Here is a 23,848-nt window from a genome sequence, read left to right on the forward strand (position 1 = left end):
TGGCTCCAGTTCCTGAGTAGGGTCATGGAAAACAGAGGGCATCTGCAAAATGCATGATATTTGGTCATTTTGTCCTCCATTGCTCTATGAGGGGATCCCCAATGGGGTTCTCACAGAATAGAGTTCGAAATTGGATGGGATTTTTGATGTCCGGGTACAAGAGCCACTGTAACTTTGATGCAGACTGTGTTACTGTAGCTTCGTCAAAGCAGTAGATGGCAGCAGATCTGTAGTAATGTACTGTGTGCATTTTTGGTAGAAAAGGCAGGCAGGAATGCATCAGTCAGGAGGCATAAAGCAGCTGCCTCATCAAATCAAAGAAGAAGCAAAACTGCCAAATTTAAATTGCTGTGTTGAGAAATGTAAGAGACAAGAGCACTACATTAAAATGAATTTAATTTTCCCCATTCCTCTGCCTCTAAAACCATATAGTGTGCTACTGTAGTTTATCTTAATAAAAGCCAGGAAGCAGTGTAAACATACAGGGAACCCTGTCTTACTTTACGTACAATGCTGGGCCTACTAGGGATCTGTGCCTCACCTGTCATGGTGGGCATACCCATGAAGGGGTCTTCAGGGTCTGGGCACAAAAACAATAAACCACAATGGGGTCTGGGTACAGTCCTCAAATGCTTCTACAGAGGAGGACAAGTCCATCAGCTAAGGAGACTATTATAAAACTGGAGTCTCAAGGAGTGGGTGGGATTATATGGGTGTGCATTAGAGGCAACCATAGCAAGAAGAATCTGGTTCCCACGGCAACAACAACTTTCATTTCCACTACTTTTCTGGAATATAACTGTTATTGTAGTTTTCTGTTAGTTCTTGAATGTGATTTATAAACTGACCATAGTTGGAATACTCTTATTATGTGAATACAGTACTGAATTCCAAATTGCACTGACATCCATCATAGCTTAGACTTGCATAACTTTTATATTCCATTCTGCATTTCAAAGAGGGTATTGGGTTGCCTCTGATTTACAGATTTAGCACTGTGCTTTGAATTTTCAGATTATTTTGATATTACAATCCTTAATACTGGTGTGTCAAGGTCAGTTAAATTTAATTTAGAGTGTCATTACATGACAAAGATTTAGAGCCACTGCTATAGAAGATTACATCAGTACATGAAGTCTATTGCTCCTGGACTAGAATCCATGTCTTTTGATTTTGAGAATGGGAAATCATAACCTGCTAATCGAATGAGAAAAATATTTAAAAAATGTATGAGTGTGCAGACCAGGACAATCCAAAATGACTTTCCAAAATATTCAGTCTGAGTTTTAAATAGAAAGCCTCCTTCTTTGTAATTTGCTATCTTCTCTGACAGATTGTGCAATTTTACTTCTGAAGAGAAGAGAATTAGTACGAGACAGCCACAGGAACCTACAGAAAAAAGGATATACACATATAAGCACCATGATTGACATTATACAGTGAGCTAACTCTGGCATGTTATTTACTTGCAAATTTTTTTCATCTAAGTGTACTCGTGGGTGTTCATCTTTCTAAGTCAGTTTTTACTCAGTTTCTTCCAGGACTTGATGAGCTGAGCAAAGTCAGTACCACTGGGTCTGTTAAACCTGTAAGCTTGGCTAGAGAATGGATGGCCATCTGAAATCCATTTCTGGATTATATTTGGCTGTGCTCTGAACTTTATGGGTAGTCTTTCTGGAATAATGTTTTTAAATAAAATTCCTTCTGGAGAACCTGCTAGCTCAAGGCTTTGCCTCTGACAAGGTCTCATCATGCTCCTCTTCATTACTGTGCATGCATGCTGCAGCCCTATTTGTTCCTTTGAGTAAGCCATTCTCATGTTCTCCAGCGGTCCCTCAGAATATTTCTTATCAATAGGAATGAATGGATCTGTGGTTTCAGAAAAGGAGCCAGATGGGACCTTGTTGGAGGAAAGATCACTGAGAGGGGGAAGGAAAGTATTATCCCAGTTGGACTACAACTAGGAAGTTAGGGAAAATGATTACAAGTCAACTTCAATAAAGTTGAAATTGTCCTTTACTGTAAACCTGTCACAATCCTGGGCAATTCAAAATCAGCATTCAATTAAAAAATGCAAAAACTGAAGTTACATTTAATGAAGACATAATAAAATGATCTGCCAATCCAGAAATATAAACAGTTGAATTGATATTCAGATCACAATTCCCAAGCCTCTTGATCATTCATTGAAGTATCATATCGCATTAAAGGAACATTAAAAGGCTTGACAGGCTGGAGGAGCAGACCCAAGCTTCACTTTTTATCTTATGCTTGGGTTTCCTTGCATTTTGACAGGTTTTCTAAATACACCTTTAATAACTACAATCCTTGTATTAAATTCAGTTTTTGTACTGCTCATCCACTACTCCTGGTATGCTTGTCTAGACAGATGACCTGATATGCAGATCTCAACTCCCAAGCGTCCTGATTATTCATTGACAAAGCCTATCACATTAAGGGCCGATTCACACCACATGCAGTATAGTGCGTTTTTAATCTGCATCAAAAACACAAGGACGGTAGTTAACATGGATTCCAATGGCATAGTTCACACCAGTTCAATGTGTTTCCCTGCACTAAACAAAAGTAGAGCTTGCTGCATTTTAACTGCATAGAACTGCACTGGAATGTGGTAAAATGCATCAAAACTGCACTGGAGTGTGTTTTTTTCATGAGATTTTGTTGGTTGTTAGAAGTTGGCCCTCACTGGTGTCCTATCAACCAGTGACTCATCCCCGCTGTCAGCAGCAGAGATTAGTCATCGGTTGTTAAGGAGCTGGCGCCCTAATAACAATGAGTTATCCCTGCCGTCAGCGGGGGATTTTCCACTGACAGCAGAATATAAACAAAACTGCCAGCGTTAAAAAACAAAACAAAAACAGCGTGGAGCTCTCCCCACTCCATACCAAGCCGGGCCTTTTGAATCTGGAATGGGTTTTGAAGGGACCCCACGCCAAAAAAAATTAATTGGGTCCCCCCAAAAGAGGAGCCCCACAGCAAAAAACAAAATGGGACTCCCCCTGGCAAAGCACCTTGTCCCCATGTTAACGAGGACAAGGATCTCTTACCCACATCCCTGGCACAGTGGTTGTGGGGGTGCGGGGGTAGCTTTTTTGGAATATGGAACCCCCTTTTAACAAGGGGTCCCCAGATATTGGCCCCCCATGTGAATGAATATGGGGTGTACTCATTTATCAAAAAATGTCAAAAGTAAATAAAAACACAATGGCAGTTTTTGACAAACTGTCGTTGCTTGACACTTGCCAAAAGACAGTGCCACAGGGCCAATCAGTGTCATCACAGGTTGCTCCACCCAAATGATGACATATTCTGCCCCCTGAGACCTGCCCCTTGACACCCCCATAATGTCACTCATGGCTGGGTGATTTGTGACATCACAGGTGACTCCGCCCAAATGATGACACATGCCACAACTGAGACCCTGCCCCTTGATGGCATAGGAGGTGAGGTCATCCAGTAAAGTCACCAGGATATCTTACCCCTTATGACATTTTTTTTGTATAGATTCTGCTGTCAGCAGGGAGTTCCTGCTGACAACAGGGATGACTGATCATGCCAGCTTCTTAACAACAGTTGATTTATCCCTGCTTTTGACAGATGGAACGAACCACTGGTCGTTAAGACGCATGAGGATGCCCATTTGCCAGCTCCGAACAACCAACAAAAATCAGGGGAAAATAAACCTGGCAAAAAACAGGCACTGGAATGCATTAAAATGCATAAAAAAAATCTACATGCAGAAACGCATCTGGATCACAAAACTGTGGTATGAACAGGCCCTAAAATTGCCCTACAAGGCTAGAAAGGCCAGGGGAGTAGAGCCAAGCTTTCACTTTTAATTATATGCTCAGGTTTGCCTGATTTTTTTAAACATATTTTTTAATACATATCATTGAATTCATATTTTGCACACTCTGTTCATCCACTACTTGTCTGACATGCCTATCTCTGCCTATTCAGATGAACATAATACTAACAGTCAAGTACTTACATGAAATGAAGCACCACAGATATAATCCCACTGGACCATGTAGCGTTTCAAATGGATTACCAAATGCATTGAACATAAAGAAGCCAGTTCCTACCAGGGCAAACGCGATGAGGGTCGTCGTAAATATAACCACACTGACATGCATGCTGGCTGGAATCACGTTAAGCAAATCTGGAAAAACTATTGGAAAAAAAAATAGTTTCAATAGATAACCTTTTTGCTTTAACTTTAAAGTTAACCTCAGATTTGCAAATGCGGGGCAAAGCAACAGGTTCACTTTAAAGCGTATCTATGATCAGAATGTAAAATCATATATTAATTTCTGCATTTAATTTATTTCTAGCCTAGAAACAAGGTAGTCAGGTGTCCAGGAAACAAAAGCACCCAATCCCACAAAAAATGATTACTACAGATTAACAAAAGGAAGGAAGCATAATTCAACAACACAATCATTAAAAGTATAACAATTTTTATTGTATAACAACATATAAAACAAACACCATAAATATGGTATTATTAAAATTATCACTTAGGATCACTTGGAGTCAATGCGACTTTGAACATTTTTGCAGCAGCTTCTGCTCAAAGTTTTACCAAAATATGGCTTCTTCAGGTGTCTTATGAGCACTGCACATGGTGTCCCTATGGATAAAATATATATCAACAAATACATTACAACAAAAACTCCTGAAGAAGCCATATTTTGGTAAAACATGTTGAGCCGAAGCTGCTGCAAAAATGTTCAAAGTCATATTGACTTCAAGTGATTCTAAGTGATGATTTTAATAATACCATATTTATGGTGTTTGTTTTTATATGTTGTTATAAAATAAAATTGTTCCACTTTTTTTGATAATAATGTGTTGTTGAATTATGCTTTGGCACCATTAAAAATCCCTTCCTTTTGTTAATTTGTGGTAATTATTTCTAGTCTACTCCTTTTATTCTGATTGATCTTGAAGTTTGTATACTTACTATGTGAAGAGCCCCACACTTTTACTTGAATTCTATGACACGTATTCACTAAGTCCTGTAAGTAGGCACTGGTGTGTCACACATTTCACAGAGCCTGCCTTCTGAACCACAGAGGTATTGAGAGGAGAAATTTCAGGAGTCCTTAGAGTAATCCCTGTATGCAGGCAGCAAGGTACCATGGGATATATAGTCCTTCAAAATTTAAAGTACACAGCAGAGGAGAAGCTGCAAAGCATGATGGTAGTCCACGAAGTTTCGGGAAGAGATGGCCAGCAGACAGGAAGAACTCACAAAATGAAACATTTTTCAAGTACGCTCACACTGAATTGTCATAAATAACTATTGTTTGTAATGTTATTGCAATATTGAGGTTATAAAATGAAAGTGTTTGCTATGACTAGAGATTTCCTTTAATGGCAGACCTATCAGCTGTTAATACCTACCTTCCCTTTTGGCTGCCACTCCATCCATCTGGGAAGAGTAAAGGGTATGGGTAACACGTAACTCCCCTTTCTACTATCTGTAATGGTGCCTGGTCATTGCTCAGGCACCTGGAGCGTTAAAGTGATTGTAAAACCATATTTACTTTAAAATAACAAACATGTCATACTTACCTGCACAATGGTTTTGCATAAAGCAGCCGCGATCCTCCTCTTCTCAGGTACCTCACTGGCGCTCTTGGATTCTCCCCCCTGCCGAATGCCCACCATAGCAAGCCACTTGCTATGGAAAAAATCATGTGGGCTCGCTCCCGAACCCCTTTCTGTGTGTCCATTGTCACACCGAGCATGGTCCGGCCCCCTCCTCACTGGCTGTAATTGACAGCAGCAGAAGCCAATGGGTCCTGCTGCTTTCTCTGAACCCATGAGGAGAGAGCGTCAAGAGAGTCGCTGCTCTTGTTCTCAGCACTGGACCAAGATCAGGCTCAGATAAGTATAAGAGGGGGAGAGGGAGCCTTTAGAACCACTTTAACTTGCATGAGGACCCAACCAAATTGCCCTACATGGAAAGATGGGAATGAGACCTATGGGAATGGACGTATTGGAAGCAACGGAATGGAGTAAACTGGCACAGCTTAACTCTAAAACTTATATTAATACATCACTGATTGAGGCTAACTATAACGTCCTCCTACGGTGGTATTTGGTACCATCCCATCTGGAGTCCTTTGTCTGGGGGGCCTCCTCCAGTTGTTTCTGTGGCTGCGGACAGGAGGAAACAGTTCTCTACACATGGTGGACCTGCTGCAAAGTAAAGCGGTTTTGGATCCGCACCTATAATTTTATATATTCGCTTACCCAAGTGAATCTTGCCAAGTCTCCAAAACAGGTCCTTCTAGGGAAACCGGTGGAGGGAATACCTGGATATATGAGACGCCTGACTGGATTTATCGTCACTGTTGCCAGAATATCCATTGCGTGATCTTGGAGATCCCACACGGTTCCCTTCGACCTCTTAAAGGCCAAACTAGCCTGGATAATGGTCAATGAACATCTGTCTGCCATTCTCTATGATAGGGTGGCCTAGTTTGAGAAACTTGGGACCTCTGGATGAAATAGCTCTCCAGATTCTCCTAGGCAGGACTAATGGAAACGTGTGAATCCCCAGAGGGTGCACATCCTACGTCCTAAATTTTGCTTCTCATCCCCCCCCCCCCCCCCCCCCGCATCCCTCCCCCCTCTTTTTTCTTTTTCTCTCCTTTTTTTTCTTCTTCTTCTTTGTAAGTTTTCTTCAGGCACAGTTAGCTCAAGGCCCTAAGGGGCTCCTCCCTCCCCATTGTCTGAGGAGAGTTGGGGAGATCCTACCGCACCATACAGATTGCAGCTGTCTTCAACATATGTTCTGATAATTTTTTTTTTTTTTTTTGATCTAGCATCCTCAAGTCCCATTTGGGACCCCATTTTGCTATTTATGACTGATGATTGTTGTTTTTTGTAGATTATTTGTGCCTGTTCATTTGTTGAGAAATGGATGCATAATTTGTTTGGGCTGTTCTGAAACACCTTTTTTCTATGATAAAACTAATAAACGCTATTGGAAACAGAACCACTTTAACATAGGGCTGTGGAGGGAGTTTGCAGCCCTCTATAAGCTCACATGACTTGGACCCTATGCAGGGCTAAAACAGAGTTAACTCTTTTTCCTGCAGCTAAATGGAGCAGTAGAGGAGTGAAGGAAAGATAACCCAGGACCCTGCATTCACTATATCTGGTTTCCCACAGTACAGAGAACATTGAAATGCAATTATTTTAGTAAATATAAACTGCTAAATATCTTTTCTCATCAGCAGTTCGAGCAGTCTTGTGACTTCTATCAGTGTTAAGCAGAGCACTGGTTAAAGCTTGTAGGAGGAGTTTTCTTTCTGCTCTAGAAGGATGCAAAACCCCTGACCTCTGTCTGGACAGTGCTGACTGGCCCTGTGCTGATCACATGCACTCTGCCAAGAAAAACAAGAACAAAATACCTCTCTAGCAGTACACACTAAACTGAGCATGTGCAGAATGGCTATGGTTCAGTCTGTCTTATCAGGAGATAAGACGTGGACATTTGAACAAGAGGAGGAGCAGAGAAGTCAGGATCCAACAGCCTTTTTACACAATGCAGAGAATTAACCCCTTAGGTTCCACAGTCAGTATAACAAGCATGCTTTATTGCATATACAGACTTATTTTATTGTTGTGGGTTTAGTAACACTTTAAGGCTGTTAGATTTGTAATTAAAGTAAGACTGCAAAGAATGGGTTTGCTTTAATGTGATCTTGCACGTAAACACACAAACAATATGCATCATCATCATGGCATGTGTTAAAAACACACATTAGCACTCAAGCATGTAAGAAAATAAATGCAAAAAAAGGCATAAAGATTCACTACTGAGTACTCCTAGATGTGAACTGGTTCCTAGGTTTCTTAGAGTGAATCTGTCAGGATAGAAATACGCAAATTGCTTTTGATGGCTTTTTTTGTAAATGTGTACTCTAAAGTTGCATTTATTCTTGCCTCATTGCTGTATAAGTCACAGACCTGTCATATGTGGTACTGGCACCTGATATGCACATACTTGTTCCTGGACAGTAGTGACATCACCCATAGGCTCCCATGGCCCAGCCATTGTCAGTGCTCCCTCCTCTCCCCTGTTGAAGTCGCTTACTGGCAGAGGGGAGTCAGAGCTGCAGGATCACATGGCCGAAGTGGAGTGAATTAAAAATAGGTAAGCATACAGATCTTTTTTATTCAGGGTAGGCGCAATAGGTAGGAGGAAGGAGGAGAATTAGGGAATAGTTATACTTAGGCTATTCTTCTACTTTGATACTTACCTGTCTTGCTGCCTGCACCACTGGTCTTTGCTCTTTACAAGTGCAGAAGAATCACTCTTGTGTGTCAGTGGTCTGGTTCCATCCTCAGGACCCCAAATCATATAGCGATATAGGGGCCTTCCAAAGACCAGGCAACTGACACACCCAAAAGTGATTCTTCTGCACTTGTAAAGAGCGAAGACCAGTGGTGCAGGCAGCAAGACAGGTAAGTATTAAAATGGAAGCAACAGCACATGGTGGGGTATGCAGGCATCCAACACCCTTACTGTGCTCCCATTGGAAATATTTCCCCACATTTCCTGTCTTAGTGACACTGAGGGGAAGTCTTCCCAATGCAAAATATAAACTTCCCTATCTAACCCTTACCCCCTCTATAAACAAAAATGTGTTGGCTGAATCTCCACCTTAAAGTAAACCCACAAATACTTGAATAGTTCTCTTGTAGCTTCATATTGTATCAATGTGTTAGTAATACCTAGTACAATAGGGATAGGTATGAAAAGGCTTAATAGTTGGCTGCTCTTACTCAGAGCAAGTTGTAAATTCAATCCCTTTTATGTAAGTGGCCTGGCGTGACATTTTATTGGCAAAGCAGCACAGACATCATTAAAATTTTACATGTGATTCAAACAGCTCACTTCCCTGTAATGCTTGAATGAAAATGAAAAAGTGCCACACAAAATAATGAACACTTGTGTTTTGTGTATAGATGTTGGTGACCTTTGTGAAAATAAGCTGATGACCCAGAAATTGATGGGAATTAGCCGTGGTAGCTGAATCAGATGGGTTTACCCATAACAAGCACATTTACAGGCCAGCAAATTCCTGTATAATTAAATGTGATATACTGGCCAGTGGAGGAAAACTCTGATCATTCTCTGTGCTGTAAATAATGTATGATATGTAATTTTAATACAAGTGAATGCCTTGACATATTTATTTGTATCGTTAACCTACTTCTGATTTCCATCGCAGTGCTGGAAAGGGCTCAGCATTGACTGTGTTCACAATGACTAAAGCTGGCCATACACTGTTAGAACTCTTTTGTTCGGTATGCAGGCTAAACAAAAGAAATGTAATTCCTTCATCTACACACTATACAGGGCAAATGGACACTTTCACCTGCTGGGCTATTTTATTCTGACCACCTGCAACAGCTGCCAGAATACTTGAACATTTTCAAGCAGGCACATTGACAAAAGTCAATCAAATGATTGTGTTTTGTTGAAAGGAGCAGGGCCAGCAAGGCCATCCACTGAATACATTTTGGCTGGTTTATCAAGAATCAGCTGAAATTCTCTCTTTGTATGAATAGGCTGCCCATGGGCATGAGATCACAGTTGTCCAGTCAAGTTGTGTTAAGTTGGATCAGGTGACAATCTCATGTTTTGGTGGCAGACAGGCATTTGACCAGCAATTTCATCTGCTGGGACTAAAGCAGTGGGCTAAACATTCTCTCAGGTGTGACAGTCTTGGGTGTCTGAGTGGCCAATCACCAAGCACTAGCACTGTCATCTGGAAGGAAGGCAAGTGAGCCACATGTGCGGCACACCTGATAATACAGAGTATTTTTCTTTTCTCCAGTGGCTGAACAGAGCAGTAGAGAGTGAGAAAGATATGTGCAGGATCTTCACTGTGTAAACAAACATTTAACCCTTTTGCTTCCAGAGCCGTTTTTGCATTTTTTGCATACATGTATAAAAAATAATTTTAGGCCTGAAGATTACACAAAACCTCCTATTTATTAACCTATTTTCTGAAAGCAGACACCCTAGAGAATAAAATAGTGGTAGTCCCAATTTTTTTTATGTCACACGATTTTACCACAAAGGTCTAGGAATTGCAACATTTCAGTAAAAAAACACACTAAAGTGAATTTTAGGGCAAACAAAAAATAAATTACCCACATTTTTGGCAAAATATAAAAGACGAGGTTGCGCCAACTAAATAGATACCCAACATACCAAACCTTAAATTTGTGTGCGCCTATGAACAAACTTCAGTACACAGTACCCTATATTTTATACAGGCTACGTTTCAAAAACCCCTCTGATGGTGGGTAGGCAGGACAGAACACACAGAGTAGATGGCAAACGCACAAAGCTTTATTGAGACAAACAAATGACAGTCACACAATAGAGGGATTTGCAGGGAGGGTGAATTCGCCAGTGAAGGGTAGCAAGGAGGGGCCAACACACTTATAGTCCAACACTGAGAGCCAAGGAGAGTCTCTGTAGCAATTGTAATCCAACAGGGGGGGTGGGGGGTCAGTACAGGAACAGTTCAGGTAAAACAGGGAGAGGGCATATACTCACGGATCCGACAGGGTGCCTCGTCTCCCAGGGATAGAAAGTGGAACACAGGTACCTGTTGGAGTCTGGATCATGCGGGTGGCGGGGAGTCCTCAGGCAGCTGGCAGGCAATCTCTCCCCTGTGCTGGGGGTCTCGGGCAGCTAGCAGGTAATCTCTCCCCTGGACTGAGGGTCTCGGGCAGCTGGCAGGCAATCTCGCAATCTCTCCCCCGGACTGGGGTCTTGGGCAGCTAGCGGGCAATTTCTCCCCTGCGCTGGGGTCCTTTGGCCGGCTTGGGTGTGGTTCCCCATTTGGCTGGGGGGTCTGCAGAGTCCGGCCAGGAAGGTCCCGCCTCAGCTGGGGCTCCTTCGATGACTGCGCAGTGGTGAAAGACTGACCGGAGCGCCCGGCATCAGCTTCTTAAGCTGATGCAGGACGCTCCCTGGTCATCTAGGTAACCGGGGCGGGCCGGAGCTGGGGTGCCTCGTTGCCCGGCTCTCGTGAGCGCAGCCTTTGTCCAGGGACATTCGCAAGTGCGGGAACTTCCTGTGCCCGCGCTGCGGATGACAGAGCTGAGATGGTGTCAGCGAGACGCCGTAGCCCGGAACATCCCTGCGGGAGGCTCACCCCTCTCCGCGGAGAGGTGTAAGTCTCGCCACCTTCTCCTCTCCGGCCGCGGCCAGGCAGGGAGAAGATAGTGGCAGGGGTGGTGAAAGCCGCACCTCACCTCTCATCCCATGGCGGCAGGATGAGAGGTGGAGAGGGGGTCACTGGACAACAGGGAGGAATCAGGTTGGAGACAGGGGACACAGTGAGGGGGCCAGGATGACATTGGACCCCCCGGGGACATCAGAGGGACTGGTGCAGGGAATGATTTAGGGCAAGTTGAGGACATGCTGCCAGCTGGCCAGGAGGGGGGAAGCCACATTAATTGAATTTGGCCATTTGGCAGAGTGACACGGAGGACATACAGGGATTGAATCTGAGGGACAGAGAATTAATAAGGGGATTAAATTAAATCAATAATTGGCAGGGGTCCCTATACCATAACAACCCCTATAGGTTATCAGTTTAGAATTATGGAGGAGGTCTTGTTCTAGAATTATTGCTCTCGCTCTGGCATGTGTAGCGATATTGAATATGTTATTATTATTATTATACAGGATTGATATAGCGCCAAGTTTGCTCAGCGCTGTACATTATAATGGGAGACAGTACACGAGACAGTACAGTAACAATATGATTCAATACACGAGGGGTTCGAGGGCCCTGCTCCTTGGAGCTTACAGTCTAGGAGGGAGGGGATAATGGTACAGGAGGAAATAGCTGTGGGGGGATGGAGTGGTAGGAAGAGTGGAGGAGTTCAGTAATTAGCTGAGGGCGGGGTAGGCTTCCCTGAAGAGATAGGTTTTCAGAGTGTGCCTAAAGGTGAGGAGAGTAGGTGATAGTCTGATGGATTGGGGTAGGGAGTTCCGGAGGATGGGGGAAGCCCTGGAGAAGTCCTGGAGATGGGCATGAGAACTAGAGAGTAGGAGGTCTTGTGAGGAGCGGAGAGTACGTTTTGGTTGGTATTTGGATACCAGATCGGTGATGTAGTTTGGGGCAGTATTATGAACATTTTTATACGTCAATGTTAGCATTCTGAATTTTATCCGTTGGGCAATCGGAAGCCAGTGGAGGGATTGGCAGAGAGGGGTGGCGGATACGGAGCGGTTAGTAAGGTGGATGAGTCTGGCCGCAGCATTCAAGATAGACTGAAGTGGGGATAGCCTGCGGTGAGGTAAGCCAATGAGGAGGGAGTTACAGTAGTCGAGGCGTGATATAATGAGGAAGTGAATGAGTTGCTTAGTGGTTTCCGGGGTTAGGAACGGACGTATTTTGGAGATGTTGAGGAGGTGAAGTCTACATAAGTTTGTCAGCGAATGGACCTGGGGCTGGAAGGACAGATTGGAGTCTAGGATGACACCTAGTCCTCTGGCTTGAGGGGAGGGACTGATGGTGGTGTTGTTGGTTTTGATGGAGAAGTCGGAGGAGGGGGGGGCACGGGCTGGGAGGAAAACTAGGAGCTCTGTTTTGGAAAGATTTAGTTTGAGGAAGTGGAGTGACATCCAATCCGATATGTCGCTCAGTAGGCTTGTGATACGGGTGGAGATTGAAGGGGTGAGGTGAGGGGTAGAAAGATAGATTTGTGTGTCGTCGGCGTAGAGATGGTAGATGAAGCCGTGAGAGTGTATCAATTGGCCAAGGGAGGAGGTGTAGATGGAGAAGAGAAGGGGCCCGAGGACAGAACTTTGAGGGACTCCAACAGAGAGGGGGAGTGAAGAGGAGGTTGCAGTGTTATAGGTAACACTGAAGGAGCGCTGTAATAGATAGGAAGAGAGCCAGGAGAGAGCGGAGTCTTTGAGGCCAAGAGAGTGTAGTTTCTTGAGGAGGAGGGGGTGGTCAACCGTGTCGAAAGCCGCAGAGAGGTCGAGGAGTAGGAGCACTGAATAGTGGCTATTAGCTCTGGCAGTTAGCAGGTCGTTGGTGAGTTTGAGTAGGGCAGTTTCGGTGGAGTGTAGGGGGCGGAAGCCAGACTGTAGGGGATCAAGGAGGTTGTTGTCAGTGAGGTGGGAACTCAGGCGATTATAGACTAAGCGCTCTAGGAGTTTGGATGTAAATGGCAGCAGGGAGATGGGTCTAAGGTTGTTCAGATCAGGGGGATCCAGGGAGGGTTTTTTAAGTATGGGAGTGATGTGCGCGTGTTTTAGAGGGGAGGGGAATGTGCCAGTAGAGAGGGAAAGATTAAAGATGTGTGTGAGGGAGCATAGGATGGAGGAAGAGGGTGATCGTAGGAGTTGTGAGGAGACAGGGTCAAGGGGGCAGGTGGTGAGGCAGGCTTCAGAGAAGACCTTGGTGACCTCTTCAGTGGTAGCGTGGTCAAAGGAGTGGAGTGTTGAGGGGGTTTTAGTGTGAGGAATGCTAGGTGGGGTGGGAGTCAGGGCAGTGGCGAGGTCAAAGGAGTGGAGTGTTGAGGGGGTTTTAGTGTGAGGGATGCTAGGTGGGGTGGAAGTCTGAGCGATGTCCCTACGAATTGTGTCGATCTTGTTTTTAAAGTGGTTAGCAATCTCGTGGGCGGTGAGTGAGGTACTGGGTGGAGGTGGGGGCGGAGAGAGTAGAGAGTTAAAAGTAGAGAAGAGCCGTTGAGGACTGGAGGAGAAGGTATTAATGAGGGTAACAAAGTAGGCTTGCTTGGCAGCATGAAGGGAGGAAGTGTAGGTTAGGAAGACAGATTTATAGGGGGTGAACGCTTGTTGGGATCTGGTTTTGCGCCATAGTCGCTCCAGCGCATGACTGCGTCATTTGAGATTTTTGGTATGGTCAGTCTGCCAGGGTTGTAGCGGTCTAATGCTTTGTGTATCACAATCAATGTTTTCCTGTGTAGGCATCCTGTAGGCATACGTTCGTATGTGTTTACAGTATATGTGGGGGTTGGGGGGGGGCTACATTTTTTTGGGGGGGTGGATGTTATGTGCTGGGGTGTAATTTTATTTTTTGTTAAAAAATAAAAAATTTGTTTTACTTAACTTTATTTTTTCATCACATAGGGGGACACATAGTCCCCTATGTGATGGTTTTTAGGTGACAGGTTCTTGTTATTTAGACATGCAGGGTCTAAAAGTCTCCTTTGGCCTCCATTTAATGTATTTCAAGCAGGCCGCACACACGTCGCCTTCCGGGTCACAGAAAGAAAGGGAGGAGAGCAGATGTTCGTCCACACTCCCCTCTATTCGCTGGCACCCGCCATGGTTCTCCCTGGGCTCACAGATGGGCAAGCGGGGCCCAGGAACTTGGCAGGAGTGCACGTGCGGGGGGGGGGGGGTGCTACTGGGAGGCTGTGAAAGAGATTGGGCGGCAACGCAGATGCTCGACTGCTTCCCCTATCAGTTTTATACACAATCCCGGGGGCAGCAGCCACCGGATTATAACCCCCCCCCCCACTGTCAGGTCCGTACGACAGACAGATCTTGTGGTGAAAGGGTTAAAAGTCAGCAGCTACAAATACTGTAGCTGCTGACTTTGAAAAACACACCCTTACCTGTCTCAGGATCCAGCACTGTCCTCACCATACCTGGCTCTTCGCCAGTCTTGGGGTTCCCGGCATCTTAACTGTGGGAAGCTGACTGTGTCTTTAAGAGATTAATTTAGGTTTGGGGTTAACGTCATGAAAACCACTGAATAGACAGTTAGATACATATAAATGGATATTTGACTTGCCAATGATTCATTATTCATTTCCTGATATTTATACAGACCTGCCAGGCAGCATGACCTGTTAAGGAGCTCACGTTTCTCTACTGTATATAAAATACTGTATGCTGCTTGGATCACCTTCTCTCCCCCAGCCCATTATTGGGCTATAAAAAAATACTCTCACTGTCAACAATTTCTATGTCAGCACATGTGCATGCAGCACTCCTGATTGGCTCCAGCACCGATGTTTCATCTTCCTGCTGTGCGGAGTCTTACAGAATTACGGCAGATTCAGGCCAATTATATAGAACTTCTTATCAGGGGCAGACTGACAACTCATGAGGCCCCCGGGCAATAGGGGATCAGGGGGCCCCTGTGTCCTTGCCCAAACTCAAAAAAGCCTATGAAAAAGGTACCAGGGGCATCTCATGGGGCCCCCAACTGACCCCAGGCCCTCGGGCAGTGCCCGAATTTTCAAATGATCAGTCCGCCCCTGCTTCTTATTAAAAAGAAGTTCAGGAATTTAAAAAAAAAACATATATACTCAACTAGGTGAATGCAGCTGTCAGGGATCCTGTCGCCGTGCAGCGGTGCGACGGCGACGGATCCCCTCGAGTAGCGGATGGTGCGATTGCGCAGGCGCGGTAGTGTGCGGCCGTGCATGCGCGGCAGCGCGGAAAGCTCGCGCATGCGCAGTAAGTGCCCACGTCACGTCAGGCGGGCTATTTAAACCTTCTTCAATGTAGAATCACTGCCTTCTGGTCTAGATACGTTCCTGTACACATTTCTTGATTCTGATCCTGATACCTGCACTCTGTATACCCGCCTAAGAAAGAACTCCCCCTGCACCACCTCGGCTATCCCTGACCACTCTCCTGCCTGCTCCTCTTGTACTTATCTGCCCGCTTGTTAGCGACCCGGCCTGCCTGACTCTGCTGTATGATTCTGTCTGCACCGGACCTGCATCTTGCCAGTGATCATACTTGCCTGTGATCATACTTGCCTGCTGCTGCACCTACGTTCCTGCAACCACACCTGGCTTGTGTCCGGATCTCCTGGGTTCCCAACTACCTACTGACAGCTGCAAGATCTACACGGCACTCCTGCCCCTCCTGGCTCTGCACCCTTGTTCCCACTTTCAGGGGCTCCGAGTGGGAGTTTAAGAGGACACCTTCTCTCCATTTCAGGCTCCCCAATCCGGTATGTGATAGTCACATTGTACCCTGCTTCCGCTAGCAGTCTCCTCTACCTCAGCTGGGTGTACCTGGGGGCCACGACCTGGTCCCAGCCTGCTCCAAGTCCATCCCCACCATCAGGGGCTCTGGTGAACAAGCAGACTGGGGCTTAGACCCTGCGCCCTGGGGAACTCTAAGCTGTGGGCCTATAGAGCTACCCGCCATAGTCGTGACAGCAGCATATATCCATTGTCCCTTGCAGCCTCTGAGACCGATAACTGAGTGATGAAAGAACGCTGATCTCTCAGTTCCCAGTCTTCAGTGAGCAGAGAGCTGGTTACTCTCAGTTATCAGCACTTTGCTCTGCCCCTGCAGCAGTTACTGGAGCACTGGGTTGTGCCAGGGGCAGGAGCAGCTGGCTCAGGCTCTCAGCGGCACGCGGCACGCTGGGAGGCTGAGGAAACTGCTGGCCAGGGCTCTGGGTGGATCCTGACATTAAAGTTACCTTTAGCCCACTGTCGGCTGAATACAGGTCATAGAAGTGTAGAACTAAGGGCACTCCTGTAATTTACAGGAGATGTAGGGTCAAAAAAGCTCAATCCTGGGCTTTGTCACCTCTTACAGCAACACTCCTGGAACATTAGTTTCATGTGTCTAGGTATAACTATATCTCTGGATCAGGGGTGTCAAACTCAATTTCATCGCAGGCTGCACTATGGTTGCCCTCAAAGTTGCGAGTTGTATCTGTAAGGCTAGGTAGCACCCTGCCCCCACTTTCAGATGTGAAGAACCCTCCCCGTCAGAAGTCCCCCACCCTCCCTTAAATCACAGCGCACCCCCCCTTTACCTTGTTCTGCTGCCAGGGGTGGAGCTGGGAAGCAGAAGGTGCAGGGTCTGGAGGAGAACCAGAGAAGGGATGGAGTAAGCTGCCGGAGACTGCTTAATGCTTAGACCAGGGAGGTGGAAATGGGGAGTGCTGGAGTTGCACAGAGAGGTGCAGGATCTGTAGGAGGAGTTCCAAAGTGGGGGCAGAGACAAGGGGGGTGGGGTGCCACAGCTGCAGGAGAGATGTGAGGGCCATATGAAATTTTGTTTGACACATTTGCTCTAGATGTTCCTTATATCTCTACTAGTGACTATACACAGATCAATAAAATTTAAAAACATGTATCTTTACACATCAACTTAATCATGAATATAAAAACATCAAAACAAATAATTGTTTCTGACTGCCTTGTTCAGATAAAAGGTCCATACTATACGGTGAGGTGATCATCGAAGAGGAGCCTTCTTTGGGAGCTGATCACTATTGGAGGGTGACTGTTTCATCTCCTTTCTGGAATTGTTTGAGTGCATTGGATCATGTTCACCTCATGGACACTGTGAATGTTGTTTTATTCTTTCACTGAAGCACTTTTAATTATTTGTTTTGTTGGTATTTTATTTATGATCAGGTTGATTTTTTTTCATATTTGAATACACTTTTTTTGATTATTCACTTATGTTTATGGATCCGATTTTTTAAAATTCTATTGATTTTTTTTTTTGTCATTAGTAGCGCAGTAACATCTAGCTTTAAACAGTGTCTTTTAAAGATGTTTGATACAGCTGCTTGAAAGGGTGTTGGAGGGATTTGATTTGGTATTGCATATAGATTTTTTTTGTTACGATAGCAGGTCTTCTGTTTCTTGCTAACTGTATCTCTGATAGTATCTATGGTACATATCCTTTGAGATGACTTGCCACAACCACATTTGTCTTTGTGCTGGCTATAGATAGTAGAGATGTATGCTTTGTTATACTGTGCTTACAAACTCAATCGAAAGCATCTTAAAACAAAACTGCTGCAAGAATTACTGCAAAGGGCCTGCGTAGGCCAAGCCTAACATACTGAAATCTTTGCCCTGTTCCTAGTCCTTCATACCTACCGTAGCCAATGCAAAGAGGTCCCACTTTTCCTGTTTTTCAGAGGGATGCAGTAAGATAAGGCAGGAATACACAGAAAAAGAGGCAGGAACTATGACAGAGATAGCTATCTGCTGAAAATGTAGAAAGTCATAGGTGACTTCCCCACCAGTCTCCAGTGCAAATATTGCTTTCTGATGGACTGACACTTGAATATTAGCTTTTAAAAATGTACCTCAGCCTCAAAGGAAGCCAATTTTATTTTACTTTTTCATGAGTGTTTCTCATATATTTTAGATGTAAATTTGAGCTGTTGATTTAGATGAGTGGCCGTCATACTAACCTGCAGGATAAAACTCTCATAGATAACATAATACAATGTGTACTGCGGGTTGCAGAAGGTCCATTTGCTGCTGATCTTACGATTACGCTAGCAGAACAGTATATAATTACATTAAGTGTTGCAAAAGAGAAGGAAGATTGTCAATAAATAATGAAGTAAGAACTAGCGCCAAGGATGGAGAATCCGATCTTTAGTATACGTTACAATGAATAGACACAACATATTGTTCAGTAATGACCACAGAGCACAATTACAGTTAGGTTATGTTTATGTCTCTGTTTAGTATGTATAAGACAAGTACAGGTATTTTAAAACCTGACAGGCATTGAATTTATCAGTTTAAAAATGGTGGAGTTGGGCCTTTAGACTAGACATACTGAATACCTGCAAAGATGGACCTTTCTATTCCTTAAAGAAACCCTGTTGCCAACAAAACCACAGATAAATCAACTATTTGGAATGTTTAGTTGCAGCATTTTTAATTTCGGAAAAAAAAATTGTATTCACTTACAATGTGCCTTCAGGCTAGATTCATACTAGTGCAGTGTGATTTTCATCCGATTTTCAATGTGATTTTGTAGTGCGGCTGCAGTGCGACTTTGATAAGTTTTTAATGTGTATTTTACTACTGCGACTCATCCCTTCTTTCATCCAGCAGGGTGAGTCATTGGTTGTTATGGAGTCAGCAGACTATAAAAAAACAGCTGGCATAAAAAAAAAAACAGTGTGGGAGCCCTCTGTCGCAAACGTGCGCGCCAGAGACTGACGCAGTCTGCCATTTTGTTAAGAGTAGCATGCAGGGGCAGACTGACCAGTTGGAAACTCAGGCACTGCCCGAGGGCCCGGGGTCAGTAGGGGGCCCCATGAGATGCCCCTGGTACCTTTTTCATAGGGTTTTTTGAGTTTGGGCAAGGACTCAGGGGCCCCACGATCCCCTATTGCCCAGGGCCCCATGAGTTGTCAGTCCGCCCCTGCCCTGGTACCTTTCATAGGCTTTTTTGGGTGTGGTTTGAGTGTGGGTGAGGACACAGGGGCCCATGATCCCCTATTGCCCGGGGGCCCCGTGAGTTGTCAGTCCGCCCCTGGTAGCATGTTATTCCCTCATTCTCCTTCCCCCTCCCTTCCTGAGAGGCACAGTGACAGATGTGTGTGTGTACTGTTTGTGGGTCACTGGCCTGCCAAGGCATTTCTAGCTAGGTGCTGAGCTGTCTGTGAAAGCTGTATCATTTCTCACCTAGGAAGAGATAGGACCAGCTTCCCCAAGAGAGCTGGAGTGTCACTGGCCAAAGTACCTGTGTAATTTCATGCCTCGTGAAGGGATAGCGGAGCCTTCATAGGAGTTGAAAGGGACTCTGAGCTAATAAACCTAGCTCAGCGTAGGTGACAGAATTAGATGAACACTTCTCAAATCAATTTTTCCCCTATGTCTCATATCTTGGAATATGAGAGACTTTCATAAAAACTGGACACCTCGTCAGATGGCCAATGAGCAGGCGAACAGTTTGATGGGTCACTTGCTTATCTCGGACCATCAGGGAAGCCGAAAAATAGAACTCGTGAACCGTGCAATATATAATTTCATAATTCATATCTAAATAATCCTCAGGACTTGTCTGCATAATAGTATACCTGCGGGGGGACTGTCACTTGTGCATATGGAAAGTTATGAACCAGAATATGAATTATGAAAGATGTGAGCTCCAGTTTAGGGTTCCGCCTGACGATCCCTCCCTAAACAAGGGATTGGTCTTTTACTTCAGAACCACCCCCTGCTGGGAAACTTTAAAGCAGGCTGTCAAGCCTAAGAGTGAAAGTTTGAAGACATCTCCCATTTTTAACATCAATATACCACCTGGGGAGACATGTGCCTTTCGCTCTGAAACGTGATCTGCTTACATCCAAAGCTTAATGGCAAATAACTTAACCCTTTAACTTCTCCCTGTTATCTCTTTGCTGTGCTGTGCTGTTTTCTATGTATATATACATATCTTAGTTACATCTTCTCTGTAAATATTTTTATTGCACCTGTTTGACCCTTTTAGTAATAAATCTCTCTTTCTGAAAGTGTTGAACTGTTTCTATAGCTCTTAATTGCAATTTATGAATCCCTGCCTTTAAAGAGACGCTACTGTTTGTTTTAACCCTCTGTATAACAGGCCTGTATTATGACCAGGTTATGCAGTCGATTATATCAACCATTATAGTGTTATAGCTGAACGCCGAGTTTCCTCTTTCTCTGATTAAAAAGGAGGTAGTGGCAGTGTGAAGGGGTTAATTGCGTAATTAACCTGACCCAGTAACAATCGATTCAGGCTGCTGGCACATCGATCGGTATCCATTAGCTGGAAAATCGTTGGCAGGGTGCAGCTGGGTGTGGCATTGTTACGCACGTCACATCGCAGTTGTAGATCGGCTAGTTCTTCGGTCACGAGTTTGGTGAGAAGGTCTGGGGTCTGACGCCATGATCGTGACACCCTCCACCCCAGAATCCATACTAGGCCACACCAATAAAAACAAACAAAAAATGTGTGGGGTCTCATTCAAAATCCACATCACTCTCTCTGGTCTGGGATGGATTTTAAGGGTAACCCTTCATCACAAGAAAAAAAAAAGTTGTGGAGTCCCTTCGCCAAAATCCATACCACACCAAAGAGCATGCAGCCTTGCAGGCTAGAAAAAGAGTGGATGAGCAAGTGCCCCTCCCCCAAACCATACTGAACCATGCCCCTAATAGAGGAAGGCACTTTGCTGGTGGGGGACCCCCCGGCAAAGCACCTTGTTGTCCCCATGTTGATGAGGACAAGGGATTTCTCCCCATAACCCTGGCCTTGTGGTTTGGGGAGTTTGAGGGGGAGGGGGTAGCTTATCGGAATCTGGAAGCCCATTTTAACAAGTTTTTGACAAGTCCTTTATTAAAAAAAAAAAGTCCTCTGATGTGAATCTATTATCAGTCACACTGAACACTGGACATTGACTGACTTTGATGTCTATCAGAGGTGCAGAATCTGTAGGATCCACCCAGTGATGTCACTGGGCGACTCCGCCCCCTGTAACAACACATGGCAGCCCTTGAAGACCCTGCCCTATAGTGTCAAAGGGCAGGGTCTCAGAGGGCCAGCATGTATTGTCAAAGGGGCGGAGTCCTACAGTGACATTACTGGGTGACCACACCCCTTTTTTTCCTCAGCAGCTGTCATTCAGGTTGGCGTCCGGCATTTATTGGGATTGACGATGGATTTATACATCGGGGGACAATTACATTTTTTTTTTTAAATAAAGGACATGTTTTGTGTTTATATTTACTTTTGGTGAATGGGTATGGGCATATTGGCTTGCCCCTCATGTGCCTAGACGAGGTTGATTGCATAATCTTTATGGCGAGATCTCGGGAAATGCACTGTGCTGGGTTGTCTTCTTGTGGGATTTTTAAGCATTTTCTGCCAGCTTCCTGTGGGTATGTCATACAGAACTAATTATTAAGAAATCCTCCTAATAGGCCTTCTCCCACTCTTCATTCTTCATTATTCTACAGTACCTATATTTGAAGGGGGGATCTCTATTAAGAGGATTACTTCATAGGGCTATCTGATCTTCTTAGTAATAAGAGATATAATTTTGTGGATAGCATTTTCTCTATAGTGGTGGCGGCAGGGCCAGATTTTACAAACATTGGTTGTGGCCTAGGGCAGCAAGCCCACTGGGATGCATATAGATTACCATAAAGGTTCACATACATAGCTGAACATGTATTTTGCCAGCTGTCTCTGCATGTTGTAAGAGATGTAAAAAGGTGTTTAATTAGTGCCAGGGTGATAGATGCTAGTGTTACTACACACGAGTTGGTGAAATTTCTAGATGTTCAGGTACTGCTTTTTGTGTTTTGTTTTTTTTTCAATTACTCCCACTTGTTGTAAAGTCAAGTCCAGTTTGGCCATTGCCATGCCCACCAATAAATTACTTCTCTGCCTCCCACCAGCAAATGGCAGCTCCTTTTTTCAGAATCCCTCTAGGGTGCTGTAAGGGATTTCCGGCAAGAATTGCGAATAGAAGTGCGTGCGCATGCGAGAAGAGTGGTCGGTTGTGCGCATGCACGCAGAAATGCGCAATCGCGCACACGCACATGCACGTGCACACGCACAGCGAAGATTGGCACCAATTGGCCTTTTAAAGAGTGCCTCTGCCCATGTTAGGTGCTGACTGGTCTTCAGCTCCCCCGTGTCCTGCTTGTTCCTGTGTGATTCCTTTGTTGCTGACCCGGCTTGTTCCTCACCTGACTCTGATTGCCCTCCTGATTGATACTGGTTCCTCACTTCGGCTCTGCTCGGACCTTGGCTTTCCTTCTGATTCTGTACCGTGCTGCCCGACTATTGATGACCCTGGCTATTCTCATGACACTGCTCCTGTCTCTTACCCTCACTACCTGCCTTGCTCTGGTGCATGCCTGGCAATCTACAAGACCTGCTCTGCTTGTTACTACTGTGCCTGAGTCAGAGGATCATCAGTCTTCCAAGGTCATCATCTGCAAGAGCTGCAAACAACTACAACTACTGGCGCTCTTGTCCCCCTGGTCCCTAGACTCCCTCTGTTCCAACTCCAGTGGGGTCAGGGCTAGTGACACAAGTGAGGCCAACGTCGTCATTTCAGTCTCTCATCAGGTACGTGACAGGTGCTCTCCTATCAATTTGAAAATGTTGGCAACTGTGGAAGACATAGTAGGTCTGTGCCCCTCCCCCTTCCATTGTAGAATCATCAAACAAAGCTTAAGACATTTGATCCCATATTGTTTCATGGAAGTAGAACATTTGTGTCTGTTCAAGTTTTTGACCTGCGCAATTATGATTTATTGACGACCATACAGTTGTATATTTATGACTGCTAAATGTAAGGGAACCCTATAGGTATTTTTTTTCACAAAAGGTTCATGTACTTTTCTGAAATGAGTGAATACCATGAGTTTCTATTTCGTGATCAGGTGAGATGTAAAGAGCATCTAGCAAAGTGTTGTACAGAGGTCATTTTTATTTCCTACAATGACACCCAGACATTTCCCTGCAGAAATGCTGTAAATGGCTGGGACAAAATACTAGAAGCAAAGTGGTAAAGAGAGGTATATGTACACTAAATGTGTACAATAAATCTAATTTATGTATGGTCATTTGAGCTGAGGGAAAACTCTTAAAATAGAACAATAGGCAAAACTTTTTTTTTTCATTTTGAGTAGAGTAAGGGAGGGTTATAACTAGAGATGAGCGAAGAAATGAAAAATTTGATTCGACTGATTCGGCGAATTCGTGGACAATATTCGATTCGAGTCGAATAAATTCGCTGTGAATTTAACTTAAAAAAGGGTGTTTCTAGGCTTCAGAGAGACTTAATATTAGTGCAGAACACTGTACCTTTAATTTAAATGCCCTTGGAGTCTGCTGGGGAAGAGAAATAATACTGTCTGTCAGTATGACATGCAGATGAGTGCCGTCGATCTTAGAATCACCGCACACTTCACTCATTTGGGCAGTCACGGGGCCAAAACCAGTGTTTGGAGCCACAGTGTGGCGGTGGAGGCAGCAGCAATGGGAGGCCATACAGCAACCTATGAC

The 23,848-nt window shown here is 44.7% G+C and overlaps 1 protein-coding gene across 1 annotated transcript in view; it reads right to left on the reverse strand.

Moving 5' to 3' along the window:
- Positions 1–379: 379 nt before the first annotated feature.
- Positions 380–23,848, reverse strand: part of CLRN1 (clarin 1) — a 46,438-nt gene continuing 22,969 nt past the window's right edge. The window contains exons 2-3 of the mRNA XM_089672596.1: positions 4,013–4,192; positions 380–1,389 (exon numbers count right to left, since the gene is read on the reverse strand). Coding sequence (XP_089528722.1) covers positions 1,124–1,389; positions 4,013–4,192 — 446 coding nt within the window. The 3' untranslated portion in view covers positions 380–1,123. The remainder of the gene's footprint in view (positions 1,390–4,012; positions 4,193–23,848) is intronic.

This window comes from Staurois parvus, unplaced genomic scaffold (genome assembly GCF_062004578.1).
Source record: "Staurois parvus isolate SC_StPar_1 unplaced genomic scaffold, SC_StPar_1.0 ptg000131l, whole genome shotgun sequence".
Lineage (NCBI taxonomy): Eukaryota > Metazoa > Chordata > Amphibia > Anura > Ranidae > Staurois > Staurois parvus.